The 21,440-nt window shown below is 43.3% G+C and overlaps 1 protein-coding gene across 7 annotated transcripts in view; it reads right to left on the bottom strand.

Moving 5' to 3' along the window:
- The window catches only part of LOC110508601 (myosin-10), a 113,492-nt gene that overhangs the window by 85,975 nt on the left and 6,077 nt on the right, over positions 1-21,440 (bottom strand). For all 7 annotated transcript variants that reach the window (XM_036968290.1, XM_036968284.1, XM_036968312.1 and 4 more), the window contains exon 3: positions 18,772-18,978. In XM_036968290.1, coding sequence (XP_036824185.1) covers positions 18,772-18,978 — 207 coding nt within the window. The remainder of the gene's footprint in view (positions 1-18,771; positions 18,979-21,440) is intronic.

Here is a 21,440-nt window from a genome sequence, read left to right as displayed (position 1 = left end):
CTCCTAACCCTTACCCATAAACTAACCCTAGCTCCTAACCCTAACCCATAAACTAACCCTAACTCCTAACCCTAACCCATAAACTAATCCTAACCCATAAACTAACCGTAGCTCCTAACCCTTACCCATAAACTAACTCTAACTCCTAACCCTTACCCATAAACTAACCCTAACCCATAAACTAACCCTAACTCCTAACCAGTACCCATAAACTAACCCTAACTCCTAACCCTTACCCATAAACTAACCCTAGCTCCTAACCCTAACCCATAAACTAACCCTAGCTCCTAACCCTAACCCATAAACTAACCCTAGCTCCTAACCCTTACCCATAAACATAAACTAACCCTAACTCCTAACCCTTACCTATAAACTAACCCTAACTCCTAACCCTTACCCATAAACTAACCCTAGCTCCTAACCCTACCCCATAAAATAACCCTAACTCCTAACCCTAACCCATAAACTAACCCTAACCCATAAACTAACCCTAACTCCTAACCCTTACCCATAAACTAACCCTAACTCATAACCCTTACCCATAAACTAACCCTAGCTCCTAACCCTAACCCATAAACTAACCCTAACTCCTAACCCTAACCCATGAACTAATCCTAAGCCATAAACTAACCCTAGCTCCTAACCCTTACCCATAAACTAACCCTAGCTCCTAACCCTAACCCATAAACTAACCCTAACTCCTAACCCTAACCCATAAACTAATCCTAACCCATAAACTAACCGTAGCTCCTAACCCTTACCCATAAACTAACCCTAACTCCTAACCCTTACCCATAAACTAACCCTAACCCATAAACTAACCCTAACTCCTAACCAGTACCCATAAACTAACCCTAACTCCTAACCCTTACCCATAAACTAACCCTAGCTCCTAACCCTTACCCTTACCCATAAACTAACCCTTACCCATAAACTAACCCTAACCCATAAACTAACCCTTACCCATAAACTAACCCTAACTCCTAACCCTTACCCATAAACTAACCCTAGCTCCTAACCCTAACCCATAAACTAACCATAGCTCCTAACCCTAACCCATAAACTAACCCTAGCTCCTAACCCTTACCCATAAACATAAACTAACCCTAACTCCTAACCCTTACCCATAAACTAACCCTTACCCATAAACTAACCCTAAACCATAACCTAACCCTAACTCCTAACCCTTACCCATAAACTAACCCGAACTCCTAACCCTTACCCACAAACTAACCCTAACTCCTAACCCTTACCCATAAACTAACCCTAGCTCCTAACCCTAACCCATAAACTAACCCTAACTCCCAACTTTTACCCATAAACTAACCCTAGCTCCTAACCCTTACCCATAAACTAACCCTAACTCTTAACCCTTACCCATAAACTAACCCTAGCTCCTAACCTTAATCCATAAACTAACCCTAACTCCTAATCCTTACCAATAAACTAACCCTAACCCACAAACTAAACCTAGCTCCTAACCCTAACCCATAAACTAACCCTAACTCCTAACCCTTACCCTAACTCCTAACCCTTACCCACAAACTAAACCTACCTCCTAACCCTAACCCATAAACTAACCCTAACTCCTAACCCTAACTCATAAACTAACCCTAGCTCCTAACCCTAACCCATAAACTAACCCTAACTCCTAACCCTTACCCATAAACTAACCCTAACTCCTAACCCTTACCCATAAACTAACCCTAGCTCCTAACCCTAACCCATAAACTAACCCTAACTCCTAACCCTAACCCATAAACTAACCCTAGCTCCTAACCCTTACCCATAAACATAAACTAACCCTAACTCCTAACCCTTACCCATACACTAACCCTAACTCCTAACCCTTACCCATAAACTAACCCTAGCTCCTAACCCTAACCCATAAACTAACCCTAACTCCTAACCCTAACCCATGAACTAATCCTAACCCATAAACTAACCCTAGCTCCTAACCCTTACCCACAAACTAACCCTAACTCATAACCCTTACCCATAAACTAACCCTAACTCCTAACCCTTACCCATAAACTAACCCTGAACCATAAACTAACCCTAACTCCTAACCCTTACCCATAAACTAACCCTAGTTCCTAACCCTTACCCATAAATGAACCCTTACCCATAAACTAACCCTAACCCATAAACTAACCCTTACCCATTAACTAACCCTAGCTCCTAACCCTAACCCATAAACTAACCCTAGCTCCTAACCCTTGCCCATAAACATAAACTAACCCTAACTCCTAACCCTTACCCATAAACTAACCCTAACTCCTAACCCTTACCCATAAACTAACCCTAGCTCCTAACCCTAACCCATAAACTAACCCTAGCTCCTAACCCTAACCCATAAACTAACCCTTACCCATAAACTAACCCTAACTCCTAACCCTAACTCCTAACCCTTACCCATAAACTAACCGTAGCTCCTAACCCTAACCCATAAACTAACCCTAACTCCTAACCATAACCCATGAACTAATCCTAACCCATAAACTAGCCGTAGCTCCTAACCCTTACCCATAAACTAACCCTAACTCCTAACCTTACCCATAAACTAACACTAACCCATAAACTAACCCTAACTCCTAACCCTTACCCATAAACTAACCCTAACTCCTAACCCTTACCCATAAACTAACCCTAGCTCCTAACCCTTACCCAGAAACTAACCCTTATCCATAAACTAACCCTAACCCATAAACTAACCCTTACCCATAAACTAACCTTAACTCCTAATCCTTACCCATAAACTAACCCTAGCTCCTAACCCTAACCCATAAACTAACCCTAGCTCCTAACCCTAACCCATAAACTAACCCTAGCTCCTAACCCTTACCCATAAACATAAACTAACCCTAACTCTTAACCCTTACCCATAAACTAACCCTAGCTCCTAACCTTAATCCATAAACTAACCCTAACTCCTAACCCTTACCCTAACTCCTAACCCTTACCAATAAACTAACCCTAACCCACAAACTAAACCTAGCTCCTAACCCTAACCCATTAACTAACCCTAACTCCTAACCCTTACCCTAACTCCTAACCCTTACCCATGAACTAAACCTAGCTCCTAACCCTAACCCAAAAACTAACCCTAACTCCTAACCCTAACTCATAAACTAACCCTAGCTCCTAACCCTAACCCATAAACTAACCCTAACTCCTAACCCTTACCCATAAACTAACCCTAACTCCTAACCCTTACCCATAAACTAACCCTAGCTCCTAACCCTAACCCATAAACTAACCCTAACTCCTAACCCTAACCCATAAACTAACCCTAACCCATAAACTAACCCTAGCTCCTAACCCTTACCCATAAACATAAACTAACCCTAACTCCTAACCCTTACCCATAAACTAACCCTAACTCCTAACCCTTACCCATAAACTAACCCTAGCTCCTAACCCTAACCCATAAACTAACCCTAACTCCTAACCCTAACCCATGAACTAATCCTAACCCATAAACTAACCCTAGCTCCTAACCCTTACCCATAAACTAACCCTAACTCCTAACCCTTACCCATAAACTAACCCTAGTTCCTAACCCTTACCAATAAATGAACCCTTACCCATAAACTAACCCTAACCCATAAACTAACCCTTACCCATAAACTAACCCTAGCTCCTAACCCTAACCCATAAACTAACCCTAACTCTTAACCCTTACCCATAAACTAACCCTAGCTCCTAACCTTAATCCATAAACTAACCCTAACTCCTAACCCTTACCCTAACTCCTAACCCTTACCAATAAACTAACCCTAACCCACAAACTAAAACTAGCTCCTAACCCTAACCCATAAACTAACCCTAACTCCTAACCCTTACCCTAACTCCTAACCCTTACCCATAAACTAAACCTAGCTCCTAACCCTAACTCATAAACTAACCCTAACTCCTAACCCTAACTCATAAACTAACCCTAACTCCTAACCCTTACCCATAAACTAACCCTAGCTCCTAACCCTAACCCATAAACTAACCCTAGCTCCTAACCCTAACCCATAAACTAACCCTAACTCCTAACCCTAACCCATGAACTAATCCTAACCCATAAACTAACCCTAGCACCTAACCCTTACCAATAAACTAACCCTAACTCATAACCCTTACCCATAAACTAACCCTAACTCCTAACCCATACCCATAAACTAACCCTAAACCATAAACTAACCCTAACTCCTAACCCTTACCCATAAACTAACCCTAGCTCCTAACCCTTACCAATAAACAAACCCTTACCCATAAACTAACCCTAACCCATAAACTAACCCTTACCCATAAACTAACCCTAACTCCTAACCCTTACCCATAAACTAACACTAGCTCCTAACCCTTACCCATAAACTAACCCTAGCTCCTAACCCTAACCCTAACTCCTAACCCTTACCCATAAACTAACCCTTACCCATAAACTAACCCTAACCCATAAACTAACCCTAACTCCTAACCCTTACCCATAAACTAAACCTAACTCCTAACCCTTACCCATGAACTAACCCTAGCTCCTAACAATAACCCATAAACTAACCCTAACTCATTACCCTTACCCATAAACTAACCCTAGCTCCTAACCCTTACCCATAAACTAACCCTAACTCTTAACCCTTACCAATAAACTAACCCTAGCTCCTAACCCTAACCCATAAACTAACCCTAGCTCCTAACCCTTACCCTAACTCCTAACCCTTACCCATAAACTAAACCTAGCTCCTAACCCTAACCCATAAACTAACCCTAACTCCTAACCCTTACCCTAACTCCTAATCCTTACCCATAAACTAAACCTAGCTCCTAACCCATACCATGAACTAACCCTAACTCCTAACCCTAACCCATAAACTAACCATAACTCCAAACCCTTACCCATAAACTAACCCTAGCTCCTAACCCTAACTCCTAACCCTTACCCATAAAATAACCCTTACCCATAAACTAACCCTAACCCATAAACTAACCCTAACTCCTAACCCTTACCCATAAACTAAACCTAGCTCCTAACAATAACCCATAAACTAACCCTAACTCATTACCCTTACCCATAAACTAACCCTAGCTCCTAACCCTTACCCGTAAACTAAACCTAACTCTTAACCCTTACCAATAAACTGACCCTAGCTCCTAATCCTAACCCATAAACTAACCCTAGCTCCTAACCCTTACCCTAACTCCTAACCCTTACCCATAAACTAAACCTAGCTCCTAACCCTAACCCATAAACTAACCCTAACTCCAAACCCTTACCCTAACTCCTAATCCTTACCCATAAACTAAACCTAGCTCCTAACCCTAACTCATGAACTGACCCTAGCTCCTAACCCTAACCCATAAACTAACCCTAACTCCTAACCCTTACCCATAAACTAACCCTAACTCCTAACCCTTACCCATAAACTAACCCTAGCTCTTAACCCTAACCCATAAACTAACCCTAACTCCTAACCCTAACCCATAAACTAACCCTAACCCATAAACTAAACCTAGCTCCTAACCCTTACCCATAAACATAAACTAACCCTACCTCCTAACCCTTACCCATAAACTAACCCAAACTCATAACCCTTACCCATAAACTAACCCTAGCTCCTAACCCTAACCCATAAATTAACCCTAACTCCTAACCCTAACCCATGAACTAATCCTAATCCATAAACTAACCCTAGCTCCTAACCCTTACCCATAAACTAACCCTAACTCATAACCCTTGCCAATAAACTAACCCTAACTCCTAACCCTTACCAAAAAACTAACCCTAAACCATAAACTAACCCTAACTCCTAACCCTTACCCATAAACTAACCCTAGCTCCTAACCCTTACTCATAAACAAACCCTTACCCATAAACTAACCCTAACCCATAAACTAACCCTTACCCATAAACTAACCCTAACTCCTAACCCTTACCCACAAACTAACCCTAGCTCCTAACCCTAACCCATAAACTAACCCTAGCTCCTAACCCTAACCCATAAACTAACCCTAGCTCCTAACCCTTACCCATAAACATAAACTAACCCTAACTCCTAACCCTTACCTATAAACTAACCCTAACTCCTAACCCTTACCCATAAACTAACCCTAGCTCCTAACCCTAACCCATAAAATAACCCTAACTCCTAACCCTAACCCATAAACTAACCCTAGCTCCTAACTCTTACCCAAAAACATAAACTAACGCTAACTCCTAACCTTTACCCATAAACTAACCCTAACTCATAACCCTTACCCATAAACTAACCCTAGCTCCTAACCCTAACCCATAAACTAACCCTAACTCCTAACCCTAACCCATGAACTAATCCTAACCCATAAACTAACCCTAGCTCCTAACCCTTACCCATAAACTAACCCTAGCTCCTAACCCTAACCCATAAACTAACCCTAACTCCTAACCCTAACCCATAAACTAATCCTAACCCATAAACTAACCGTAGCTCCTAACCCTTACCCATAAACTAACTCTAACTCCTAACCCTTACCCATAAACTAACCCTAACCCATAAACTAACCCTAACTCCTAACCAGTACCCATAAACTAACCCTAACTCCTAACCCTTACCCATAAACTAACCCTAGCTCCTAACCCTAACCCATAAACTAACCCTAGCTCCTAACCCTAACCCATAAACTAACCCTAGCTCCTAACCCTTACCCATAAACATAAACTAACCCTAACTCCTAACCCTTACCTATAAACTAACCCTAACTCCTAACCCTTACCCATAAACTAACCCTAGCTCCTAACCCTAACCCATAAAATAACCCTAACTCCTAACCCTAACCCATAAACTAACCCTAACCCATAAACTAACCCTAACTCCTAACCCTTACCCATAAACTAACCCTAACTCATAACCCTTACCCATAAACTAACCCTAGCTCCTAACCCTAACCCATAAACTAACCCTAACTCCTAACCCTAACCCATGAACTAATCCTAAGCCATAAACTAACCCTAGCTCCTAACCCTTACCCATAAACTAACCCTAGCTCCTAACCCTAACCCATAAACTAACCCTAACTCCTAACCCTAACCCATAAACTAATCCTAACCCATAAACTAACCGTAGCTCCTAACCCTTACCCATAAACTAACCCTAACTCCTAACCCTTACCCATAAACTAACCCTAACCCATAAACTAACCCTAACTCCTAACCAGTACCCATAAACTAACCCTAACTCCTAACCCTTACCCATAAACTAACCCTAGCTCCTAACCCTTACCCTTACCCATAAACTAACCCTTACCCATAAACTAACCCTAACCCATAAACTAACCCTTACCCATAAACTAACCCTAACTCCTAACCCTTACCCATAAACTAACCCTAGCTCCTAACCCTAACCCATAAACTAACCATAGCTCCTAACCCTAACCCATAAACTAACCCTAGCTCCTAACCCTTACCCATAAACATAAACTAACCCTAACTCCTAACCCTTACCCATAAACTAACCCTTACCCATAAACTAACCCTAAACCATAACCTAACCCTAACTCCTAACCCTTACCCATAAACTAACCCGAACTCCTAACCCTTACCCACAAACTAACCCTAACTCCTAACCCTTACCCATAAACTAACCCTAGCTCCTAACCCTAACCCATAAACTAACCCTAACTCCCAACTTTTACCCATAAACTAACCCTAGCTCCTAACCCTTACCCATAAACTAACCCTAACTCTTAACCCTTACCCATAAACTAACCCTAGCTCCTAACCTTAATCCATAAACTAACCCTAACTCCTAATCCTTACCAATAAACTAACCCTAACCCACAAACTAAACCTAGCTCCTAACCCTAACCCATAAACTAACCCTAACTCCTAACCCTTACCCTAACTCCTAACCCTTACCCACAAACTAAACCTAGCTCCTAACCCTAACCCATAAACTAACCCTAACTCCTAACCCTAACTCATAAACTAACCCTAGCTCCTAACCCTAACCCATAAACTAACCCTAACTCCTAACCCTTACCCATAAACTAACCCTAACTCCTAACCCTTACCCATAAACTAACCCTAGCTCCTAACCCTAACCCATAAACTAACCCTAACTCCTAACCCTAACCCATAAACTAACCCTAGCTCCTAACCCTTACCCATAAACATAAACTAACCCTAACTCCTAACCCTTACCCATACACTAACCCTAACTCCTAACCCTTACCCATAAACTAACCCTAGCTCCTAACCCTAACCCATAAACTAACCCTAACTCCTAACCCTAACCCATGAACTAATCCTAACCCATAAACTAACCCTAGCTCCTAACCCTTACCCACAAACTAACCCTAACTCATAACCCTTACCCATAAACTAACCCTAACTCCTAACCCTTACCCATAAACTAACCCTGAACCATAAACTAACCCTAACTCCTAACCCTTACCCATAAACTAACCCTAGTTCCTAACCCTTACCCATAAATGAACCCTTACCCATAAACTAACCCTAACCCATAAACTAACTGTCACACCCTGGTCAAAGTATTTTGTGTTTATCTTTATTTATTTGGTCAGGCCAGGGTGTGGCATGGGTTTTTGTATGTGGTGTGTTTGTATGGGGATTGTAGCTAGTGGGGTGTTCTAGCTAAGTCTATGGCTGTCTGAAGTGGTTCTCAATCAGAGGCAGGTGTTTATCGTTGTCTCTGATTGGGAACCATATTTAGGCAGCCATATTCTTTGAGTTTGTCGTGGGTGATTGTCCTTAGTGTCCTGATGTCATTGTTCTGTGTTAGGATACACAAGTATAGGCTGTTTCGGGTTTTGTTAAGTTTATTGTTTTGGTAGTGTTTGTGTTTAGTGTGTTAATTCATTAAACATGGATTGCAATAGACACGCCGCATTTTGGTCCGACTCTCCTTCTCATATAGAAAACCGTTACAGAATCACCCACCACAACGGGACCAAGCAGCGTGTCAACAGGCAGGAACAGCCCAAAGTGGAGTACAGTATGGACTATACTTCTTGGGAGGAGATAGACAGGTGGGCGGTCGACCCAGGGAGAGTGCCGGAGCCCGCCTGGGATTCGATGGAGCAGTGCGCGGAAGGATATAGGAGAATGGAGTTTGCGAAGCAAGCAAGGCGGCGCGGACGGAGGCCCCATAGTCAGCCCCAAAAATTTATTGGGGGGGGGCTCAGGGAGAGTGTGGCAGAGTCAGGAGCCAGACCTGAGCCAACTCTCCCTGTTTATCGTGAGGAGCCAAGGAGGAGACCAGAGCCGGTGTTGGAGGTGAGCGAAACAGAGACTGTGAAGGAGTTAATGGGGAAATTGGAGGAGAGAGAAATGAGGGAGTTGCTGTGTTGGTGTTTTAAACATGGAATTCGCCCGACGGAGCGTGTCGGGGATTTGATGGCACCTGGGTCAGCGCTCCATACTCGTCCTGAGGTGCGTGTTAGTCGGCTGGTTAAGATGGTGCCAGTCTCACGTACCAGGCCTCCTGTGCACCTCCCTAGCCTTGCACGTCCTGTGCCAGCACCGCTCTCAAGATCTCCAGTACGCCTTCACGGTCTAACCCATCCTGTGCCACCTCCACACCCCAGCCCTCCGGTAGCAGCTCCCCGCACCAGGCTTCCTGTGCGTGTCCTCGGCCCAGTACCACCAGTGCCAGCACCACGCATCAGGCCTATAGTGCGCCTCGCCTGTCCAGCGCTGTCGGAGCCCTCCTCTCCAGCGTTGTCGGAGTCTCCCGCCTGTTTAGCGCTGTTAGAGCCTTCCTTCTCTACAGCGCTGCCGGAGTCTCCCGCCTGTTCAGAACTGCCAGTTAGCATAGAGCTGCCAGTTAGCATAGAGCTGCCAGTTAGCATAGAGCTGCCAGTTAGCATAGAGCTGCCAGTTAGCATAGAGCTGCCAGTTAGCAAGGAGCTGCCAGTTAGCAAGGAGCTGCCAGTCTGCAAGGAGCTGCCAGTCTGCATGGAGCTGCCAGTCTGCAAGGAGCCGCCAGAGCTGCCAGTCTGCAGGATGCCGCCAAAGCTGCCAGTCTGCAAGGAGCCGCCAGAGCTGCCAGTCTGCAAGGAGCCGCCAGAGCTGCCAGTTAGCATGGAGCAGCCAGGGCCGCCAGTCAGCATGGAGCAGCCAGGGCCGCCAGTCAGCATGGAGCAGCCAGGGCCGCCAGTCAGCATGGAGCAGCCAGGGCCGCCAGTCAGCATGGAGCAGCCAGGGCCGCCAGTCAGCATGGAGCAGCCAGTCAGCATGGAGCAGCCAGTCAGCATGGAGCAGCCAGAGCAGCCAGTCAGCATGGAGCAGCCAGAGCTGCCAGTCAGCATGGAGCAGCCAGTCAGCATGGAGCAGCCAGAGCTGCCAGTCAGCATGGAGCAGCCAGTTAGCATGGAGCAGCCAGAGCTGCCAGTCATCATGGAGCAGCCAGTCAGCATGGAGCAGCCAGAGCTGCCAGTCGACCAGACTCTTCCAGATCTGCCAGTCGACCAGACTCTTCCAGATCTGCCAGTCGACCAGACTCTCCCAGATCTGCCAGTCGACCAGACTCTCCCAGATCTGCCAGTCGACCAGACTCTCCCAGATCTGCCAGTCGACCAGACTCTTCCAGATCTGCCAGTCGACCAGACTCTTCCAGATCTGCCAGTCGACCAGACTCTTCCAGATCTGCCAGTCGACCAGACTCTTCCAGATCTGCCAGTCGACCAGACTCTTCCAGATCTGCCAGTCGACCAGACTCTTCCAGATCTGCCAGTCGACCAGACTCTTCCAGATCTGCCAGTCGACCAGACTCTTCCAGATCTGCCAGTCGACCAGGATCTGCCAGTCAGCCAGGATCTGCCAGTCAGCCAGGATATGGTAGATTCGTCAACCTGCCTGAGCTTCCTCTCACTCCTGAGCTTCCTCTCACTCCTGAGCTTCCTCTCACTCCTGAGCTTCCCCTCAGTCCCGAGCTGCCTCAGTCCCGAGCTGCCCCTCAGTCCCGATCTGCTCCTCAGTCCAGTGGGGTTCTGGGTGAGGACTACTAGGCCATGGTCGGCGGCGAGGGTGGACTATCCAGGGACGCGAGGAGAAGGGACTAAGACATTGATTGAGTGGGGTCCACGTCCCGCGCCGGAGCCGCCACCATGGACAGACGCCCACCCGGACCCTCCCTATTGTTTTGAGGTGCGTTCGGGAGTCCGCACCTTAGGGGGGGGGTTCTGTCACACCCTGGTCAAAGTATTTTGTGTTTATCTTTATTTATTTGGTCAGGCCAGGGTGTGGCATGGGTTTTTGTATGTGGTGTGTTTGTATGGGGATTGTAGCTAGTGGGGTGTTCTAGCTAAGTCTATGGCTGTCTGAAGTGGTTCTCAATCAGAGGCAGGTGTTTATCGTTGTCTCTGATTGGGAACCATATTTAGGCAGCCATATTCTTTGAGTTTGTCGTGGGTGATTGTCCTTAGTGTCCTGATGTCATTGTTCTGTGTTAGGATACACAAGTATAGGCTGTTTCGGGTTTTGTTAAGTTTATTGTTTTGGTAGTGTTTGTGTTTAGTGTGTTAATTCATTAAACATGGATTGCAATAGACACGCCGCATTTTGGTCCGACTCTCCTTCTCATATAGAAAACCGTTACACTAACCCTTACCCATTAACTAACCCTAGCTCCTAACACTAACCCATAAACTAACCCTAGCTCCTAACCCTTGCCCATAAACATAAACTAACCCTAACTCCTAACCCTTACCCATAAACTAACCCTAACTCCTAACCCTTACCCATAAACTAACCCTAGCTCCTAACCCTAACCCATAAACTAACCCTAGCTCCTAACCCTAACCCATAAACTAACCCTTACCCATAAACTAACCCTAACTCCTAACCCTAACTCCTAACCCTTACCCATAAACTAACCGTAGCTCCTAACCCTAACCCATAAACTAACCCTAACTCCTAACCATAACCCATGAACTAATCCTAACCCATAAACTAGCCGTAGCTCCTAACCCTTACCCATAAACTAACCCTAACTCCTAACCTTACCCATAAACTAACACTAACCCATAAACTAACCCTAACTCCTAACCCTTACCCATAAACTAACCCTAACTCCTAACCCTTACCCATAAACTAACCCTAGCTCCTAACCCTTACCCAGAAACTAACCCTTATCCATAAACTAACCCTAACCCATAAACTAACCCTTACCCATAAACTAACCTTAACTCCTAATCCTTACCCATAAACTAACCCTAGCTCCTAACCCTAACCCATAAACTAACCCTAGCTCCTAACCCTAACCCATAAACTAACCCTAGCTCCTGACCCTTACCCATAAACATAAACTAACCCTAACTCCTAACCCTTACCCATAAACTAACCCTTACCCATAAACTAACCCTAACTCCTAACCCTTACCCATAAACTAACCCTAGCTCCTAACCCTAACCCTAACTCCTAACCCTTACCCATAAACTAACCCTTACCCATAAACTAACCCTAACCCATAACCTAACCCTAACTCCTAACCCTTACCCATAAACTAACCCTAACTCCTAACCCTTACCCATGAACTAACCCTAACTCCTAACCCTTACCCATAAACTAACCCTAGCTCCTAACCCTAACCCAGAAACTAACCCTAACTCCCAATTCTTACCCATAAACTAACCCTAGCTCCTAACCCTTACCCATAAACTAACCCTAACTCTTAACCCTTACCCATAAACTAACCCTAGCTCCTAACCCTAACCCATAAACTAACCCTAACTCCTAACCCTTACCCTAACTCCTAACCCTTACCCACAAACTAAACCTAGCTCCTAACCCTAACCCATAAACTAACCCTAACTCCTAACCCTAACTCATAAACTAACCCTAGCTCCTAACCCTAACCCATAAACTAACCCTAACTCCTAACCCTTACCCATAAACTAACCCTAACTCCTAACCCTTACCCATAAACTAACCCTAGCTCCTAACCCTAACCCATAAACTAACCCTAACTCCTAACCCTAACCCATAAACTAACCCTAGCTCCTAACCCTTACCCATAAACATAAACTAACCCTAACTCCTAACCCTTACCCATACACTAACCCTAACTCCTAACCCTTACCCATAAACTAACCCTAGCTCCTAACCCTAACCCATAAACTAACCCTAACTCCTAACCCTAACCCATGAACTAATCCTAACCCATAAACTAACCCTAGCTCCTAACCCTTACCCACAAACTAACCCTAACTCATAACCCTTACCCATAAACTAACCCTAACTCCTAACCCTTACCCATAAACTAACCCTGAACCATAAACTAACCCTAACTCCTAACCCTTACCCATAAACTAATCCTAGTTCCTAACCCTTACCCATAAATGAACCCTTACCCATAAACTAACCCTAACCCATAAACTAACCCTTACCCATTAACTAACCCTAGCTCCTAACCCTAACCCATAAACTAACCCCAGCTCCTAACCCTTGCCCATAAACATAAACTAACCCTAACTCCTAACCCTTACCCATAAACTAACCCTAACTCCTAACCCTTACCCATAAACTAACCCTAGCTCCTAACCCTAACCCATAAACTAACCCTAGCTCCTAACCCTAACCCATAAACTAACCCTTACCCATAAACTAACCCTAACTCCTAACCCTAACTCCTAACCCTTACCCATAAACTAACCGTAGCTCCTAACCCTAACCCATAAACTAACCCTAACTCCTAACCATAACCCATGAACTAATCCTAACCCATAAACTAGCCGTAGCTCCTAACCCTTACCCATAAACTAACCCTAACTCCTAACCTTACCCATAAACTAACACTAACCCATAAACTAACCCTAACTCCTAACCCTTACCCATAAACTAACCCTAACTCCTAACCCTTACCCATAAACTAACCCTAGCTCCTAACCCTTACCCAGAAACTAACCCTTATCCATAAACTAACCCTAACCCATAAACTAACCCTTACCCATAAACTAACCTTAACTCCTAATCCTTACCCATAAACTAACCCTAGCTCCTAACCCTAACCCATAAACTAACCCTAGCTCCTAACCCTAACCCATAAACTAACCCTAGCTCCTAACCCTTACCCATAAACATAAACTAACCCTAACTCCTAACCCTTACCCATAAACTAACCCTTACCCATAAACTAACCCTAACTCCTAACCCTTACCCATAAACTAACCCTAGCTCCTAACCCTAACCCTAACTCCTAACCCTTACCCATAAACTAACCCTTACCCATAAACTAACCCTAACCCATAACCTAACCCTAACTCCTAACCCTTACCCATAAACTAACCCTAACTCCTAACCCTTACCCATGAACTAACCCTAACTCCTAACCCTTACCCATAAACTAACCCTAGCTCCTAACCCTAACCCAGAAACTAACCCTAACTCCCAATTCTTACCCATAAACTAACCCTAGCTCCTAACCCTTACCCATAAACTAACCCTAACTCTTAACCCTTACCCATAAACTAACCCTAGCTCCTAACCCTAACCCATAAACTAACCCTAACTCCTAACCCTTAAACTAACTCCTAACCCTTAACCATAAACTAAACATAGCTCCTAACCCTAACCCAAAAACTAACCCTAACTCCTAACCCTTAACCTAACTCCTAACCCTTACCCATAAACTAACCCTAGCTCCTAACCCTAACCCATAAACTAACCCTAACCCATAAACTAACCCTAACTCCTAACCCTTACCCATAAACTAACTCTTACCCATAAACTAACCCTAACTCCTAACCCTAACTCCTAACCCTTACCCATAAACTAACCCTAACTCCTAACCCTAACCCATAAACTAACCCTAACTCCTAACCATAACCCATGAACTAATCCTAACCCATAAACTAACCGTAGCTCCTAACCCTTACCCATAAACTAACCCTAGCGCCTAACCCTTACCCATAAACTAACCCTTACCCATAAACTAACCCTTACCCATAAACTAACCCTAACTCCTAACCCTTACCCATAAACTAACCCTAGCTCCTAACCCTAACCCACAAACTAACCCTAGCTCCTAACCCTAACCCATAAACTAACCCTAGCTCCTAACCCTAACCCATAAACTAACCCTAGCTCCTAACCCTTACCCATAAACATAAACTAACCCTAACTCCTAACCCTTACCCATAAACTAACCCTTACCCATAAACTAACCCTAGCTCCTAACCCTTACCCATAAATTAACCCTAGCTCCTAACCCTAACCCTAACTCCTAACCCTTACCCATAAACTAACCCTTACCTATAAACTAACCCTAACCCATAACCTAACCCTAACTCCTAACCCTTACCCATGAACTAACCCTAGCTCCTAACCCTAACCCATAAACTAACCCTAACTCCCAACTCTTACCCATAAACTAACCCTAGCTCCTAACCCTTACCCATAAACTAACCCTAACTCTTAACCCTTACCCATAAACTAACCCTAGCTCCTAACCCTTACCCATAAACTAACCCTAACTCTTAACCCTTACACATAAACTAACCCTAACTCCTAACCCTAACCTATAAACTAACCCTAACTCCTAACCCTTAACCTAACTCCTAACCCTTACCCATAAACTAAACCTAGCTCCTAACACTAACCCAAAAACTAACCCTAACTCCTAACCCTTACCCTAACTCCTAACCCTTACCCATAAACTAACCCTAGCTCCTAAACCTAACCCATAAACTAACCCTAACCCATAAACTAACCCTAACTCCTAACCCTTACCCATAAACTAACCCTAACTCCTAACCCTAACTCCTAACCCTTACCCATAAACTAACCCTAGCTCCTAACCCTTACCCATAAACTAACCCTAACTCCTAACCCTAAGCCATAAACTAACCCTAGCTCCTAACCCTTACCCATAAATTAACCCTAGTTCCTAACTCTTACCCATAAACTAACCCTAACTCCAAACCCTTACCCATAAACTAACCCTAACCCATAAACTAATCCATACCCATAAACTAACCCTAACTCCTAACCCTTACCCATAAACTAACCCTAACCCATACCCATAAACTAACCCTAACTCCTAACCCTTACCCATAAACTAACACTAACCCATAAACTAACCCACACCCATAAACTAACCCTAACTCCTGACCCTAACCCATAAACTAACCCTAGCTCCTAACCCTTACCCATAAACTAACCCTAGCTCCTAACCCTTACCCATAAACTAACCCTAACTTCTAACCCTAACCCATAAACTAGCCCTAGCTCCTAACCCTAACCCATAAACTAACCCTAACTCCTAACCCTTACCCATAAACTAACCCTAACTCCTAACCCTTACCCATAAACTAACCCTAGCTCCTAACCCTAACCCATAAACTAACCCTAACTCCTAACCCTAACCCATAAACTAACCTTAACCCATGAACTAACCCTAGCTCCTAACCCTTACCCATAAACATAAACTAACCCTAACTCCTAACCCTTACCCATAAACTAACCCTAACCCATAAACTAACCCTAGCTCCTAACCCTTACCCATAAACTAACCCTAACCCATAAACTAACCCTTACCCATAAACTAACCCTAGCTCCTAACCCTTACCCATAAACTAACCCTAACCCATAAACTAACCCTAGCTCCTAACCCTTACCCATAAACTAACCCTAACCCATAAACTAACCCTAACTCCTAACCCTAACCCATAAACTAACCCTAACTCCTAACCCATAAACTAACCCTAGCTCCTAACCCTAACCCATAAACTAACCCTAGCTCCTAACCCTAACCCATAAACTAACCCTAACTCCTAACCCTTACCCATAAACTAACCCTAACTCCTAACCCATAAACTAACCCTAGCTCCTAACCCTAACCCATAAACTAACCCTAGCTCCTAACCCTTACCCATAAACTAACCCTAACCCATAAACTAACCCTAACTCCTAACCCTAACCCATAAACTAACCCTAACTCCTAACCCATAAACTAACCCTAGCTCCTAACCCTAACCCATAAACTAACCCTAGCTCCTAACCCTAACCCATAAACTAACCCTAACTCCTAACCCTTACCCATAAACTAACCCTAACTCCTAACCCATAAACTAACCCTGGCTCCTAACACTAAACCTAATTCTAACCTTAACACTATTTCTAACCTTAACCCTGAACCCCCAAGAAATAGCATTTGACCTTGTGGGGACTAACAAAATGTCCCCAGTTGGTAAAATGTTTGTTTGTTTACTATTGTTGTGGGGACTTCTGTTCTCTCTCTCTCTCTCTCTCTCTCTCACACACACAGTCACACACACACACACACACACACACACACGCACACACACGCACACACACGTAAGCACGCACGCGCGCACACGCACACACATCTTGTGCTTATACAGTTGAAGTTGGAAGTTGACATACACCTTAGCCAAATACATTTAAACTCCGTTTTTCACAATTCCTGACATTTAATCCTAGTAAACATTCCCTGTCTTCGGCCAGTTAGGATCACCACTTTATTTTAAGAATGTGAAATGTCAGAATAATAGTAGAGAGAATCATTTATTTCAGCTTTTATTTCAGCTTTTATTTCTTTCATCACATTTCCAGTTGGTCAGAAGTTTACATACACTCAATTAGTTTTTGGTAGCATTGCCTTTAAAGTGTTTAACTTGGGTCAAACGTTTCGGGTAGCATTCCACAAGCATCCCACAATTAGTTGCATGAATTTTGGTCCATTCCTCCTGACAGACTTGGTGTAACAGAGTCAGGTTTGTAGACCTCCTTGCTCGCACACGCTTTTTCAGTAATGCCAACTAATTTTCTATAGGATTGAGGTCAGAGCTTTGGGATGGCCACTCCAATACATTGACTTTGTTGTCCTTAAGCCATTTTGCCACAACTTTGGAAGTATGCTTGGGGTCATTGTCCATTTGGAAGACCCATTTGCGACTAAGCTTTAACTTCCTGATGCTGCCACCCCCGTGCTTCACGGTTGGGATGGTGTTCTTTGGCTTGCAAGCATCCCCCTTTTTCCTCCAAACATAATGATGGTCATTATGGCCAAATAGTTCTATTTTTGTTTCAGCAGACCAGAGGACATTTCTCCAAAAAGTACCATCTTTGTCCCCATGTGCAGTTGCAAACCATAGTCTGGCTTTTTTTATGGCGGTTTTGGAGCAGTGGCTTCTTCCCTGAGCGACCATTCAGGTTATGTCGATATAGGACTGGTTTTACTGTGGATATAGATAATTTTGTACTTGTTTCCTCCATCATCTTCACATGGTCCTTTGCTGTTGTTCTGGGATTGATTTGCACTTTCTGCACCAAAGTACGTTCATCTCTAGGAGACAGAATATGTCCCCTTCCTGAGCGGTATGACGTTTGCGTGGTCCCATGGTGTTTATACTTGCATTCTATTGTTTGTACAGATGAACGTGGAACCTTCAGGCGTTGGAAATTGCTCCCAAGGATGAACCAGACTTGTGGAGGTCTACAATTTCTTTCTGCGATCTTGGCTGATTTCTTTTGACTTTCCTGACTTTCATGCACGAAGTAGATGTCCTAACCGACTTGCCAAAACTATAACCGACTTTACAAACGAGTTTTAATGACTCCAACCTAAGTGGATGTAAACTTCCGACTTCAACTGTATACACATCTGTTACACATCTGTTTTGACTTTCACTTCTCCCTTGTATGCTGTGCAAGTTTGAGTTTATGTATTATTGTGTCCTGTGTGTGTGTGTGTGTGTGTGTGTGTGTGTGTGTGTGTGTGTGTGTGTGTGTGTGTGTGTGTGTGTGTGTGTGTAATGTACACTGACGTATATCAAGCCAGAGTAGTATCTCTCTCTGAGGTTGTGTAGGACGGAGGCTTCGTTGAGACAGGTGAGGTCAGCCATGTCCTCCACCTTACTGAACCTGGGAGGATTCATCCTCTGGACCTCCTCCCTGGACAGGGTCAGCTTCCTCTGGCTGTCTGTTAGCTCCACCTCCACCTCATCCCCTCGCTCCTCACGGATACTGGCAGACTGGAGGGTTGGGGTGGGGGGAGTGAGAGCGAGAGCGGGGAGAAGGGGGAGGAGATAGGGAGATGGTAGGGGAGAGATAGAGGCGGGGGAGAGAGGGAGGCAGGGAAGAGAGAGAGAGAGGTAGGGAAGAGAGAGAGAGCGGTGGGGAAGAGAGCGAGAGCGAGAGCGGTGGGGAAGAGAGAGAGAGGGTAGGGGAGAGATAGAGGCAGCGGGAGAGAGAGGCATGAAAGAGAGAGAGGTGGGGAAGAGAGAGAGAGAGAGAGAAAGAAAGAGAGAGAGAGAGAGAGAGAAGGAGGCAGGGAAGAGAAAGAGAGAGAGAGGTAGGGAAGCGAGAGAGAGAGGGAGGCAGGGGAGAGAGAGAGAAAGAGGTGGGGAAGAGAGAGAGAGAGAGAGAGAGAGAGAGAGAGAGAGAGAGAGAGGGTTTGAGAAGGGACAGAGGTTAGTTAGAAACTGATCCAGGAAACATCAACTAACAGCACAAGACATGACAAGCCATAACACATGGTACACATGCATAATAATAACACATGGTACACATGCATAATAATAACACATGATAATAACACATGATACAAACGCATAATAACACATGATAATAACACATGATACAAACGCATATTAATAACACATAATAATAACAATTGGTACAAACGCATAATAATAACACATGATAATAACACATGGCACAAATGCATAATAATAACACATGATAATAACACATAGCACAAACGCATAATAATAACACATGATAATTACACATGGTACAAATGCATAATAATAACACATGATAATAACACATGATACAAACGCATATTAATAAGACATAGTAATAACATATGATAATAACACATGGTAATAACACATGGTAATAACGCATGATAATAAAACATGGTAATAACGCATGATAATAACACATGATAATAACACATGATAATAACACATGGTGCAAACGCATGATAATAGCATATGGTAATAACGCATGATAATAACACATGGTAAAGGCTCATGATAATAACACATTGTGCAAACGCATGATAATAGCATATGGTAATAACGCATGATAATAACACATGGTACAAATGCATGATAATAACACATGGTAAAGGCTTATGATAATAACACATGGTAAAGGCTCATGATAATAACACATGGTAAAGGCTCATGATAATAACACATGGTAAAGGCTCATGATAATAACACATGGTAAAGGCTCATGATAATAACACATGGTAAAGGCGCATGATAATAACACATGGTAATAACACATAATAATAACGCATGATAATAACAATTGGTACAAACGCATAATAATAACACATGGTAATAACACATAATAATAACACATGGTAATAACACATGATAATAACACATGGTAATAACACATAATAATAACACATGATAATAACAATTGGTACAAATGCATAATAATAACACATGATAATAACACATGGTACAAATACATAATAACAACACATGATAATAACACATGATAATAACACATCACAATAACGCATGATAATAACACATGGTACAAACGCATTATAATAATACATGATAATAACAATTGGTACAAACGCATAAAAATAACACATGATAATAACACATGATACAAACGCATAATAATAACACATGATAATAACACATGATACAAACGCATAATAATAACACGTGATAATAACACATGATACAAACACATAATAATAACACATGATAATAACACATGATACAAACGCATATTAATAAGACATAGTAATAACATCTGATAATAACACATGGTAATAACACATGGTAATAACACATGGTAATAACGCATGATAATAAAACATGGTAATAACGCATGATAATAACACATGATAATAACACATCACAATAACGCATGATAATAACACATGGTGCAAACGCATGATAATAACATATGGTAATAACGCATGATAATAACATATGGTAAAGGCTCATGATAATAACATATGGTAATAACGCATGATAATAACATATGGTAATAACGCATGATAATAAGACATGGTACAAGTGCATGATAATAACACATGATAATAACACATGGTAAAGGCGCATGATAATAACGCATGATAATAACAATTGGTAAAAACGCATAATAATAACACATGATAATAACACATGGTACAAATGCATAATAAAAACACACGATAATAACGCATGGTACAAATGCATGATAAGAAGACATGGTAAAACACTGGAGTGATAAATGATCAGATGGTCATGTACAGAGATATTGGTGTGCAAAAGAGCAGAAAAGTAAATAAATATAAACAGTTGGTGAGGGAGATAAAAGTCTCCAACTTCAGCGATTTTTGCAATTCGTTCCAGTCACAGGCAGCAGAGAACTGGAACGAAAGGCGGCCAAATGAGGTGTTGGCTTTAGGGATGATCAGTGAGATACACCTGCTGGAGCGCGTGCTACGGGTGGGTGTTGCAATCATGAC

Source organism: Oncorhynchus mykiss, chromosome 3 (assembly GCF_013265735.2).
Source record: "Oncorhynchus mykiss isolate Arlee chromosome 3, USDA_OmykA_1.1, whole genome shotgun sequence".
NCBI lineage: Eukaryota > Metazoa > Chordata > Actinopteri > Salmoniformes > Salmonidae > Oncorhynchus > Oncorhynchus mykiss.
The sequence above is the reverse complement of the archived record's forward strand: the minus strand, read 5'-3'. Positions and strand labels throughout refer to the sequence as shown.